Here is a 14,014-nt window from a genome sequence, read left to right as displayed (position 1 = left end):
CAGGGAAATTACCATTTTTAACAAAAGGGAAGAAAGCAGGATAGTTTTCTCTCTCTGTCTCAGTATTGCTGAAACTGTTGGTGAAATAGAAATCCTTCAGTGGAGAGCACCAGAGACACTAAATAAGTGCGTCTAAAACACCTGCCTTTTGACATCCTTTTGATGGATGGTTTTGTATTTGTAAATATTATTACCAACAGGCTGTGATGGTTATGAGGAACTAAAAAAAATGGGGGAGTGACAGGCTGATTTTCAACAGAAAGAACTTGGCTGTAGGAGGTCGGAGACAATAACTCTCTGCCAGCAGAGCCCCCAGCTTGTTTCCATGCACTGCTGGTGGCAGAATGCTGAGCCTGGCTGAAGCACCACAAACTTGTTTGTACTGGGGTGATGGCAACCTCTGCCAGCCTGGAGCAGACCTAGTGCGTGTGCATAGCTTCAGATCCACAGTTCAATATGGTGTTTTAGAGGACGTTGTTCTCTAGATGATGTTCCCTCGCTGAAATGTGAACACGCAGTGTATTGGTTATACTGTTTCATTTGCTAGTGCATTTTCAGCATTATTTCTCTAAAACTGGTGGTTATCGAACATTGTTGAAATGAAGTAATATTTTCATATTGTCAGCAAAGCTCTAGAGGTGGGTTGGGGCTTAGGTGATAGCTTTTTCAGTTGTCAAATTGTGTTGGACTACAGGGAACATGGCAGTAGATAAAAGTATAATCCCCTCCATATGTTGGTGGGGTTTTCTGTTGCTGTTCTTGGGCTTCTTTGGTTGGTGGGTGTGCTGTGTGGTGTGTGTTTTTGGCATTGTGGGTTTTTTATGTTTGGTGGTTGTGGTTGTTTTTTCTTGTCTTTTTTTTGGTCCTTTTTTTTTTTTTTTGTCTTTAGAGGATAAGGTTATGTGTACAGTTCCACTCCACTAAAAATTAGAGTAATCTAGTATTTTAGGAGACTTTTCAAACATCAGTTCATCAGTTTACATTTTTAGAAGATTTCTCTGGACTCAAAATTTTGTCGTTATCAAAGTCTGGTTTTGTTGTTGGTTTTTTGTTTGTTTGTGTTGGATTTTAAAGGAAATTCCACTGTTGAGGTGCCCTATTATGTATAGAACACTTGGAGCCAAACTCATGCGTAGGATGCATGCTACAGCTTTTGTTGAATTGAATATGGAGTACATATACACCTCCAAGGGTCAAATCCAGGCCCTAATTTGTTTCCCAAAGATGATGATGGAGTGTTAAAAAGGCATCTGCTTTGCCTTTGAGGGGGCAATTGTGCAGCCAGAGATTTTGTTGAGCAGTTAACACTACCTCCTTTATTTTTGCCGTGCTGTAGCAGGATTTTTATATGCATTTTAACAGTTATTTAAGAGTCCCCATATGCTTAAAAAAGAATCTGAATATATGTGCCTTTTTTAGACCTGCATCATAACTAGGTTATTTCATCAATACAGTAGAATGACTGGGAGCTGCAGTTGGAACAATATGTAAAAATACAGCTTGTAAAAGATTTCCTTTATTAACTGTCATCATCCACAGAATATATGTTCAAATAAACGTTGTGTAATAACTAAATTTGAGATTAATAGGCCCCTAAAGAAACAGCGAAGTCATTCAGGATAGTCAGTGAAAAATAGCCTGTAAGACTGTAACATGCACATATTGTCCTGCTTACATGCTCTCTCTGGTGTCATTCCCATTTATCAATGTCGGCAGGCTCTGTTCTCATTAAAACACTCTTGCACAAAAGCAACTTAATTTTCTTAAGAGAAGAGGACACCTGATTCAATTTAGTGCTCAAAACCAGGAACTTGAATATATATATATTTTTTTTTTTTTCCTGTCTCAACTCAGATGAATAGTTATGAACAGCAACACAGATTAAACCTTATTAGGTATATTTATATTCTGTTTGCAGTAACAGTGCTGTGGCAAATAGCTTTCTACAGAGCTGTAACATCTTATTAATGGAAACAGCAGTTAAGACATGAGCTGCAGTAACACTCACATGAGATTTTATTTTTAAATAGGAGATTGAAAGAGTTGTTCAAAGGGACTCTGCTGACTCATTCAAGCTACTTCTGATGTCCTGCCTCCTTCTTCCACCTTCTTGAACTGCACTAATCTCTCTGTGTAGATAAAATTTCCTTTTCTGCCCTGTTTGGTCAAACCATTTCCAACACTTTATTTTTTTTTTTTTTCCTCTCTGCCAAATAGGAGACATGGATCTATTAAATTTTGCATTAATAACATGGACACTGTAAAATGTTGTACTACCACATTATGTTCTCTGCCCTCTACTGTGTAATCCTGTAGTGGTACTGCTAGAATTGTCATTCTCCAGCTCTTTTCTACTCTTCTGCATTTTTCTGTCCTTCGTTGTGTCATGTGTTAAATAGGGTATTTAGTCTTCCACATGGTACTGTATGTCTTATTGGTGCGTGTTTGAAAATTTTAAGGTTTTAACCACAGATACTTGTGGGCACACAAAGAGCAGCTTTAGTTGATGCCCAAGCTGCTTCCCTCTGAGATGTTTTGAGGCTGTTTCATTTCATTGCTTTGCATCTATGGCCTTGGCCCTGGAACAGCCTTTCTGCAATGGGGACAGCTTGGGACCAAACAGGTCCTAGGGTGCATGGCGTGTGCTCTCGCAGCTGTGGGGTGCAGGCAGGACCCAGGTCCTGTGAAAGCTTAGGGTTAAGTACAGTTAGGAATGTTACCTCCCTAAAGGCTACCAAATGACACTCAAGAATCAAACACTCAATTTTTTTTTTTTTTAAAGTATACGTGCTAGTGAAAAAGCCTTTTACTTTTTTGTGTGGTCCACATGTAAAGCTATAAGGCATAATTGTTCCTCTGTGACACTGCAGTAAAGGAAGTTGTAGTTGCAGTTGAGTTGTGCATAACCATTTCATTCAACTCTTGCTGATAATGATAAAACCTTGCGTTTTGACCCAGGTGCTCTGTATGTTGCCAGAGCATATTTTGTTCTTTAATATAGTCCTGCTACATTATTATCAAAAGTCTAATAAATTCCAAGATAGTTTAGTTTAATATCAAAATAAAAGGAAATGGAACAGAGTTCAGAATGTAATCTGTATTTAATTCTGTGGAAACCTAAGTGTGTGTATTTGATTTGCTGCCCAGTCAGGCGTATGTAAATGCTGCTTGTACTTGCTACTCCATTTGGGTACCTGCTCGCAGGGAGGTGTTCAGCCTCTTGGTTGTGACTTTCTTCTGTTTGTTACTAGCCTTTGTTTCTATGAGGACTGTCTTGAGTCTTCTTGCTGCCACCATTGCAAATCTTAGCAATGTTTCCCATGCGTATGTTCCATGATAAGGTGGGAGTTGAAGGGCTGAAGCTTTGTGCTAGGCTCAGGTATGGGAAGAGGAAAGTTTCTGCCAAGTGCTGCCAGGTGGATTTCCTTCAGAGGTGGGCTGGTTACTTCTCACTTGGAAGTGCTACAGGCCAGGCAATCGTCCCTTGAAATGCAGACTAGCGAGAGATTCCCTCAATCCCAGCGCCATACTGAGTTCACTGAAATCATACCTGCTTAATATTAAGTAAATTTGTTGTTTAGTGAAGCTAGTGGGCACCATTTCAAACTAAAGTGGAGATGTCCATGCTCTTCTGCACTAGCCATGTTTTAAGAGTACTGGCAGTGACTTTCAGTCGTCATTGTTTCTGAGTTGATGTAAACTTAAATAATTGGTCTGGTTGTTACTACTGTTGCTTTTGAATGTGGTCTGACCTTGCATTTCAATACATGGTTATGCATTTAGCTTTTGAAAGGATCTTACCATTGATTTTATAGAGAACTCTCTCCTCATATTAATGGTGAGTGCAATGAACGGTTTGCAAACACATGCAAATCTGAACTTGGAGTATTACAAGGACATCTGTTTCCATCTTTTATCGTTTCATTTAAGCTGACTGCAGATAGTCTATCTGTTGAGGCACAAAAGGAGCAAATGCTAAAAAAGTTATAAAATAATAGTGACTAATAAATGTTTCAAGTAGAAAATGAAGAGATTAGCTGTATTGTGTGTCAGCACTAATGTTTATTTGTATCATCCCCCTAAGGATCTCGGAGTGCTTTTTAAGCAATGAATTAATTTTGACGATGCCCTGTGAGGTATGCAGGCAATATTATCCCTCTTGATAGAAAGGAGTTGGAAGCACAAAGTGTTTAAATTCTAGGTACATTTAATTACAAATTGGAGCAGTTGATTTGGTTTACTACCAGTTTGTTTAAGCTGAATAACAATCACAAATATAAGCCCCAGGTTTGTAGGTATGAGAGAAATTTACTTCTAAGTTTATTTTGTGGGAGAAATGTTTATGAAGAAAACTGCAAATATAATACAGTAATTGACATGTGTAAGTCATCCCTCACGGAGGCAAATAATCTGAATGACTATAGATTAATTTATGGGCTTCTTTTTCTTCTGTCTGTAATGACCGCTTAATCATTTGCCATGGACGATTTCTGACACTGTGGAGAAAGGGAAATAAAAATCAAAAACTAGCATACCCCTGGACCAGTCCGAATTAGACTTTTGCACATGACTGGCTGAATACCTGAAGCATACAGTTTGTCTGAGATTGTTGTATTAGTACCTGTTATGTACTTGAGAATATAAAAAAATCCCAACATGTTCCTGGTGGGTCAGAAAGGAAGAGAGAAAATAAGTTTGTTGATGGCCAGCATATGTGCCACCAGAACAATCTAGTATCTCTCCTTTAATACCTTTCCAGGTACAGAATTTCTCCTGGCAGTGGAATTGGAGTGTGTTTTTAAGTAAAAAATTTCATGTCTTTAGATGATCCTCAAAATCAGGATTGGCAGCTACTGATCTGGCTAAAACTAGATGCACAGGTACCTGCTAAGGGTATCAGTTCTTGCCAGCTAATGCTTTGTTCTGTGTGCATTGTTGGAAAGACCAGGAAAATGGTTGAGGTCTGTCCAGCACTGAAGTTATTTCTCTTGTGTCAGTAGACGTGGTCTGGCAGGCTCACCTGCACTGTAAACAGAGCCTGGTCTGGTAGGACTTAGGGGTTGTTTGACACATGGAGTTCAGTTTAGCATGTTAGGAAGGGAAGGGCTACTTTTTATGCTTGCTACCCATTTTACGTGGACTTCACCAGCTTTCCTGAAGAGGATGAGTGATAACGGTTCTCTATAGCAGACAGAAATGTAGCTCTCACACAAAATCTGCATGGGGAGGAGGGGACTATTAAGTCCCCCAAGCCTTCTGGTGCAGAAGTGAAGCGCAGACGCTTCTATCTTTCAGATCTTAACAGTTAATTTACACTGTTTTATATAGCAAAGACTATTTTGCAAGGAAGACATCTTCAAGTGTGCTTAAAAATGGAACTCTAGATCCTTCATGGGTTCAGAGGCAGGATGTAATAAAAGCGACCCTTCTACGTCTTTATTAGATTGAAGTGGTCAAATACAATCAGTCTGTGTAAGAGAATGGCACATGTCCAACAAATACCAAAGAGACTTGATAAACCAGATCAGTTTTTTATTACAATGATAATGGAAACCTTATGAGGAAGATATTAACAAAAGATACGTGCAAGGACAACTCCTGTATTGAAACTGATCCCTTGCAGTGGGTTTGTGTGCATGGGTATAATGTGTCTCTCTCTTGCCGTATCAAAGTATCAGCTGTGTATCTTCAAATGCAACTAGAAAATCCTGATTTGACTCTCACTTGTTGAAGAATTGTTTTAAGTTGCACTCACTCTTGCTTTCAACTGTAATCTCTGGCAAGAGAAGCTGTTTGGACTTGTGCCTCTTTTTTATGTTCAAAAAGGCATGTTGATGAGGAAGAGGTGTTAAAATATGTTACTGTAGTTTACAACTGTCAACTATAATGTTTTATTTAGCTGTATGTATCCAGCTGCTCCCTCAGCAACATGGAGTGCCATATGCCATTGTCCCTCTTAGTAGGCAAGTCAGCAAAGGTTTCCCAGTCTGCATTTGTTTTTGTATTTGGGCTGCTGAGGAGCTGTGGTCCAGTGCCATCTTTTATTGATAGGGCCAGCAGAGGAGTAATCTAATGAAATTATCAAAGCTTTGAATTAATTATGAACTTGAATAAGAAAGCTAAGCTCTCTAGAGCCAAGGATCTCATTAGCCATTCATTTTCATTGCATCCTCTTATGGAGCAGAAGGCAGGTTCAGCTACAGCTCCTACCCTGATTTTGGACTTTATTCAAACTTGCTAAACTCGCTAGCATCCACTTATTATTAATCTGTGGGTGGAAGTGTCCAGGGTGATTAATTTGACTCAGCTCTTAATCTTCATGTAAACGGTAGTTTTCCCTCCTCGTTTTCCTCTTACCTTTTGCTGTGCGGCTTTTCGTCATGAGACTGGCTGCCTGACAAGAGTTTCTGTTCTTTCTTGGTGATTGGGGAAAGCTATTCAAGACTCAAATTTTAACTTATTGGAATTTAATTAGTTAATGTTAAGAAATAATACTGCTACTTGTATTTGCTGGATATTTAGGTAAGCACAGAGACTTCTGAAATCATTATCAAACTTGTTTGTTTTCTTATTTAAAAAATATGGAGTAAAAAGTAATAATTAGACATTTTGGACTCTGAAGTGTGGGGTTATTGTTTTGGTGGTGTAGGGGTTTTTTTGGTGGGTTTTGTTGTTGTTTTGTTGGGTTTTGTGGAGTTTTTTTTGTTCCTATTTTAGATTTCCTGGTCAAACTACAGAAACTTCTGAATTTGTCAGTACTTTATTATGATGAACAATTAAATTAGTTTGTCTGGTTAATATTCCATTAAAATTGTTAAAAGTCTATGAAAATGCAGTACTTTAGATTGTATTAATTTTGATTAATAGATCAATATGTAAAAAATATTTCTGGCAAATAAGAGCAAAAGCAGTGAGACCAAGCTTCTGTGTAATATTCCTAGTTCTTGTGGATACTCCTCTTAAGTCTGCTAGCAAGGATTTTCTTCTCCTCCTGCTTTTGTCCATTTCAGCACATTATTTATGAATGCATAAACTAGAACCTATCAGTCTTCATAACTTACAGGCCACTGGCAATTTTTTAAGCAGCGGCTAACTGCCTAATGGTCTCTGTGTATGTCTGTATTTGGAGGATCTAATAGCTTTTTGGGCGGGGGAATAACATTTTATTCTTGTACTATAGCTATTTTACCATTGGTGATATTTATCTTTTTCTCTCTTCAGGCAGCTGCTATATTTAATTCCGCTTTTGGAAGTTTTTTGGTAAGTAATGCAATATTTATAGCAAGTGCTTTAGTAGTCTTATTTTTAACAGTATCATTGGTGTGCTTGTATTTTTCACATTAGCGTTGGTGGAATTGTGCCATTTAGCTGGAAAAAACGGATCATCTTTCAGTTTATTTTGCTGTACCATTACATACAGGTATTTCTTCTCCTTTTGCTAAACTCTTGAGAAAAGTAGTGAATAAATTCTCTGCTCATGGTAAATTAATAAAGTGTAAACATATCTTAATTTTCTCCGTAATGGGTTAACAGAATCTATTATTATGCAGATGTTTCAGACGAGGGCATCAATATATTGATTTTTCCAATAAGGCCTATCAAATACTCATTATTTTCTATCAAAAGGCCATAGATTTTGAAAAGAAAACATGACCCAGCTGATCAGAGAGGAGATGCTAATTTACTCAGTGACATGTCATTTGTTTAGCATATTTCACTGTCGGTGAAGCCACTCAATGTCTCTGAGGAACACACTAAAATAGCTAGATATGGGAAAGCAATCAATCCAACTGGAAATATAACCATTTCTGTGAACAGTTAGAACAGTATTTGTGGGCCTAGTGGTCTACAAAGATTCAGAAAGGACACTGTAGAGAACACTAAATATATTTATGAAGAAAGGAAGAGTAGATTTCTTTTATTGATATGTTGTTTGGAGAGACATTAATGAATATTAAATACAAATTATTTTATATGTATGCAAGCTAGAAGTGACTGTTTTATTTATTTAAGTAGCTAATAATTGAATGTGGTTGTCTTTACTAAAATTTGTGCATGTTTAGAAGTGTGCCTTTGTGATTCCAATCTTTTGTCCCCAGAAAGAGGACTATGATGTAAAAAATGAATGAATGACAAAAGAATTCACACTAGGAAATTAAAATCAAAACTGCAAGTAAAAACCACCTCACTTTATGCATATTTGTATTATGAAAAGCTGGAGTTTGAGAGTTCAAGTATGCAAAGCTGTGCTGCCAAGAGAGAAATGTGTATGGCATTTTGAAGTTGTGCATTGTGCTGCTGTTTTTTTGAGGGACTAGGTTAAGGTTAGGAGGCTGGGTGTAAGTTTTATGGATATAGATGACCATTCACATTTTTCAAATAGCAATTCCCCAATACTTGCTCCTTTTTGTCACCCGTCATGTCCTCCCCCAATTGGAAGAAGATACTTTCTGTGTGTGTGCATGGCATTTTCTCTTGTTGCTTGGCACAACCTCCAGTTTCTCTGCTGTCCCCAGCTTTCAGTTCAGGAGGTTTCCTCAAATACCCAAAGGCCTCAGCTCAGTTGTCATTCGGAGAATGTCTTTTGACTTCAAATAAGAATTCAGGCCCCAGAGCATCTGACTACAATGCTGGATCTCAGTAAAGCAACGTATACATATTTTAATTTCTAGAGCATCTTTATAGCTCTTTGAAGAAATCTCAGTTAAAGAAGCTGAGCTAGTTTGTGTGCTCATGTAATACTCCTGATTTTGGTTTTGTTCTTAGTTCCATGGATCATTGGAAAGTTCTGTTTACATATAGTTACCTAATTTCACACTTTATTCATTTCAGATGGTTTTTGAATCTTGGAGCAGTAGTGTGCTAAACATTTGTCTTAAAAAAAAAAAATCCAGGAAATACTTTTCAAATATATGAAATATCAGCCTGAATCAAGCCACAGTACCAGCTGATTTTTTTTCTCTAATTACGGGGGATTTGTTTGTTTGTTTGTTTTTAATAAAATTAAAGGAAGTGGCTGCTATTAAGTCACAAGTATATACAAACACTTAGACACTTATTGTGGTATCCTAGTTTGAAATCATGATTATGTAGGGAAAATGTATGTAGGACAGAAAAGAAATAACAAATATGTTTACTGAAAGTTTTGCTCTTACAAGCTTTTCCAGTTATGAAGTTGGTAGGGTGAACTTTGTGGCTGCAATGCAGTGGAGTGATGGTAGGGCAGGACAGGGACCGTCCTGTAGCTCTGTAGCCAGAGCTGTTTACCAGTTTCCCAGGGCTGTAGGTCTACCTGGCCTTTGAGTGGCTCCTGTGTGTTACTCGTGTGTGGTCACTTTGTAAGCTTTCTGTGAACAACTGGTGAAGCATTAAAAAAAAATTTTAAAAAATTTAAAAATACTTGTTTGAAGCCAAAACTGTTCTGTAAAATATGAAAATAACTGGCCTGTTTCTGAGAAGATAATGGAAAGTTGTGGTGGTGTTTTTGGAAATCCACTGGTGTGTATTGGTGCCTAATTTATGGCCGTGGTGGCTATAGGTGGAGATCCTCTTTCCTATATCTTCATAATGAATCCAAATCAAATTTACATTTTTGCATTAGTGTCTGATGATGTGCTGTCTGCAGATAGGGTTAAATGTAGTTATGTACCTTTGTGACCATAACCATATACATGTCCTGGAGATAATTTGGAAGCATCTGACCACTGGCAAGGCTGGAGTCCTTCTTATGTTCCCTGTCTTGCCATGTGCAGCACGTGGGCAGGTTGCTGCACTTGCCCGTAGTCCTGACAAAGCCAGGAGGACAGGATGTTGTCTGTTCTCAGGCTATGCCCCGTGGGGCCAGTGCCTGTGTATGACACTGTGAAGCAAGCTGATTTAAAAGGGCTGAAAGATGTGCTATGCTTTTAACTCTTTTTTTCCCCCCCCCCCCCCCCTTATTTCCTTTTTTAAGACTAGGAAATGGTCCTTGAGAAGCTAAATTGAAATGAACTGTGAAACAAAATGTCTGCAGGAAAAGACTCAGTATCGTGTTAGAATAATATTGAGATGGGCTTATTCAGATGAAAAGGAACACATTGTGAAATGCTGAATGTAGAAATGCTAAATATGTCTTGAAGAGCAGAAATGAGCTTAGATTAAGCATTTGGAGCTGGTTTTGGTGGTAAGGAAATTTCCAACAACTTACCAACCATCTGCAGAGTAATTCCTTTTAAACTCCACCAAAGCCCCATATTCCTTTAAATATGCAGGCGAAACAATGCATGGAATGATACTGTACATATTTACACTTAATTTAATAATGTCTCAGGTCTAATTAAAATACGGTGTTTTAAAGAACTAATTGTTACAGAAAAGTGTTTTTATGTAGCTAGATTGGTAATAACTAACAGTAGATGAATTCAATTTACATAAATTTCAGCCAAGAGAATATTTAGAATCATACCACAGAGGATTGCTTTGGGTTGGGTAGTTAATATCATTATCTCCTCCCCTTGTTTAAACAGTTTGGTTTACAATAATTGTGGAATGTAAAGTGATTTCAGTTTTTCGTCTTAATGGGGTTTTGATAAAATCTGATAGCACTTTACTAATACTGAGGAAATGGTTATCAGTAAGGTTGCTACTGTAAAGCATGTAAATGCCTGCTAAGATCTGCTGAGATAGAGAGCACTGAGGTGCCTGCTTCCACTTGTAGGACAGGATACTTTTGCACCTAAAGGCTAAAGAAATTATCTGGGATGCTAAGTATGAGTCTGCTGAGATTCTTAGCATTGTATACATTATTGTGCTTCCTCAGCATTTCTGTTCTGCTTCTAAAAGTTGTGCTGCAACAGAAAAATAATGCTTGTTAACATCCAAAGTGCAGAGCAATAGGCAAGACACTGCAAAACGTGCTGTGCTCATGATTGTCCTACGGTGTTTGCCTGCGTGGCTCAGCTCCTTTGGCTTTACGTTCACCAAAGCATAGCCTGTCATTGGGGCTGTTCTTGCACTGAAGTGGAGACACATGCTCGGTTGAGAGCTAAACTCGATTTGGAGTGGCAATACAACGCCACATTCATGGGAGAAGGAAAAGGCCTAAAGTCTAGAAGAGGATATTCTCACAAAATGCTCTGCACTACTAGGCTAGAAAGAGCCTTGTCTAATCTCTTTCTACCTCTCATTAATCTCCTTTCCTCTTGAGACAGTGGGCTTGGAAACTCATGAGAGTATCCAGCTTATGATATGAGTGAATGTTGTCACATTCTTTGGTGCCTTGGGGTTATGAACAGTAAATATAAAAGGAACAGCCATCAGCTTCACCTTAGACAAAGAACTGTAACCAAAATCTGAAGTTCTGCGGTGGCAGGAAATCAAGAGTAAAAGTGAGAATTCAGAGGACTCTGCTCTGGTGATCACTGCACTCCTGAAAAAACAGAGCAAAGGGCAGCTGAAAACGAAGGTGTTGGTTGAGACTTCTTGCGATGCTGTCTTGGATTAGCTTCGCCTACTCTATTGAAACCTATGGGATAAAATAAGGCATGTGTCCAGGCTAAATAAGTCAGTCTGAAGGAAGGAACCTATTCTATGTTTCATTTCATTTATCTTCTTTGTCCAAATTAAGTATGTATGGTTTTTTTCTTCTACCTGACTGTCTTTCTAAGGTGACAGAGCTGGTTCATATCGTTCAAAAACTCAAATAATTTTTGGAGCAGCCACTTGGCTAATCAGATCAAGACTAGTGTTTTTGTTTATGTTGTCTTCCAAATGAAAGCTAAAGCTAGCAGGGAATATGAAAGTTATCTTCTCACATACACACAAAGCCTAGTTGGTTAATGAAAATGTATGGAGTCCTTATCTACTCTGCTTTAGCAGGCATAATGATTTACACAGCCTGACAGCACCAGTGCAGCAAGTAAATGCATTAGGCATAGTGTCCATTTTTCTTGCAAATTTGTGACACAGATTTAATTATGGGAATGACCAGCAACTTACAAATCTAATTTTGGTAGGCTGAGCCAACTTTTTTATTTTAATAACAATGGATTTTTTGGCAATGATTTCATTACTATTTAAAGAAATCCACTCGTATGGAAATAACCAATTGGCTGAATTTATTTACTTTCTTTTGCCTTAATGGGTATTGAATGGTTTAGGTTTATTTTGGGTTTTTATTATCGATTTTTAATCTTAGTTATTCCTAGGATAAATATTTTTATCTGCCTTAAATATTTCTAGCGCAAACATTGTAACTATTTTTCTAAAATCAGGCAAATGTTTGTATACCCCTTTGTTCCCTCTTAATTGTGTCTTTGCAGTATGAAAAGGGGCAGAACAGTCATCTGGGATTCCATTTTTACTGTGCTAGCTGTTTACAAGGAAATCTTGCCAGGAAGTCTGTTCACAACGGTTGCTGAATTCTAGATTCAGTCTGGTTTAATTTCAAAGCCGAACTGCTTTATGGTGTGCCACCACACTCCTGGAAGTGGCCGCCTCTTCCTCTCTGAAGGAGCACAGTGGTGCTGCTGGTCTGTGCTCCAAATTGGGTTCAGGTAGTTCTTAAAATCCTGAGCAAGTTCTCCCTCTTAATCTGCCACTTGGGAAGTCACCTCAGCCCTGAACGATGGGTTTTTGCATGAGTGGAAGGGGTTGGCAGATCTCAACAGCAGCGGGTCTTATGTAGCAGCGGGTATTATGTAGCTGGCAGGAAGAGTTTGGATTCTGTGAAATTTAAATAATCTTAGGAACCGCTTATGTTGTCTTGCTGTAACTTCCTCTTATTTTGTGGCTAGTTCTCCCATTGTTAGTTAACATTCCCATTTTGATTTCTGCTAGCTTGATCTGAAATCTCAATGTAAGTTTGGGCACCATCAGCTGTTGCCAAATCTGCCAAGTAACATTTTAAAATGTGCAGGCCTTCACTCTTATTGTGTATTTGTGCTTCCAGTGTATAACATTCTGAGTTTAATACCTAAGGTTGAGTTTGGCTTGTACTATGTTGGTACAAGCAAGGCAGAGTAACAAAGCTTGCTGTAACAGAGACCTGTTAGTGCGGGCTTAAGAAAGTAGCCCTTGATACAGATGGCTATTTTCAGAGGTGGCTGGTGATGTGCACCCATCCCAGTATATCCTCACTCATTCTCTCCAAAAACTGAACTGACAGAGTGGATGTCACTTGGAAACAGATGCAGAATTTTTTATAAAAATAAAGAAGTCTGGTTATCTATGAATAATACTGAACTCTTTTAAAATAAAAAAGGAGTAAGTATAAAGGTACGATGGTCAGAAAGTTAAAAAGAAGTAAACGAGATTGTGCTGCCAAGGTACTGAGAGAAATCACGTGGGTGGTAACTGGACATCTGAGTATTATAGAACCTAGATGATGTGTGGTCTGTTCGATGCAGCTGATTTGAAAAGACCAGTGGTCAGCTGGGTTATCTTTGAAACCTTAGGGAGAAGGAGGGTAGGTAACAGTAACCAAAAGGAAATAAAATGTGCTATTAAGTTCTTAGAAAAGCCTGTGTTTTGTTTCAATTGCTAAGAGGAAAATGCATTGAAATGTACATAATAACAAAAAATAAAAATACTAGCTGTCAAGTGTTTATAAATTACGTGGGCTGTAGCTGGTCTCAGTGCTTTCTTAGTTTTCTCATTAACTTTTGCTACTGAGCATTTAATTCATCTCCCTTGGTCTTACGGAACTCAAGCAGCCAGTTCTTCCAAAAAAAAGTTTATTCAAAAGTAGCAATAAGTAGACCATTAGATGCATCCCTTTGTAGTCTCTTTGCAGCCTCCAAATAATTAACTACTATATTTTTAAAGATAAATATATTTGAGTATTCTACTTGTTTCCCCTTCTTCATATGACATCTAACAGTAAGTAGGATTTTAAAATTTCACCTACCTTTTTGGTCACCAACTTGCTTGGCCTGGTACTTGGTGACTGAAGACAGTACATTGAGTCCCCACCTCTCTCATCGTTACTGTTTTTATGGATTAGCAGGCTCTCAAGGAAAGAAATAGTTGAGGATAT

General features: G+C 38.1%; 1 protein-coding gene across 4 annotated transcripts in view; it reads left to right on the top strand.

Annotated features, from left to right (window-relative positions):
• SLC10A7 (solute carrier family 10 member 7) overlaps positions 1 to 14,014 on the top strand; it is a 151,459-nt gene that overhangs the window by 44,016 nt on the left and 93,429 nt on the right. For all 4 annotated transcript variants that reach the window (XM_065633719.1, XM_065633718.1, XM_065633717.1 and 1 more), the window contains one exon: positions 7,222 to 7,260. In XM_065633719.1, coding sequence (XP_065489791.1) covers positions 7,222 to 7,260 — 39 coding nt within the window. The remainder of the gene's footprint in view (positions 1 to 7,221; positions 7,261 to 14,014) is intronic.

The sequence above is a fragment of the Caloenas nicobarica genome, chromosome 4, assembly GCF_036013445.1.
Source record: "Caloenas nicobarica isolate bCalNic1 chromosome 4, bCalNic1.hap1, whole genome shotgun sequence".
NCBI classification, from domain to species: Eukaryota; Metazoa; Chordata; class Aves; order Columbiformes; family Columbidae; genus Caloenas; species Caloenas nicobarica.
Note: the sequence above shows the minus strand (reverse complement) of the source record. Positions and strands in the feature narration are given on the sequence as shown.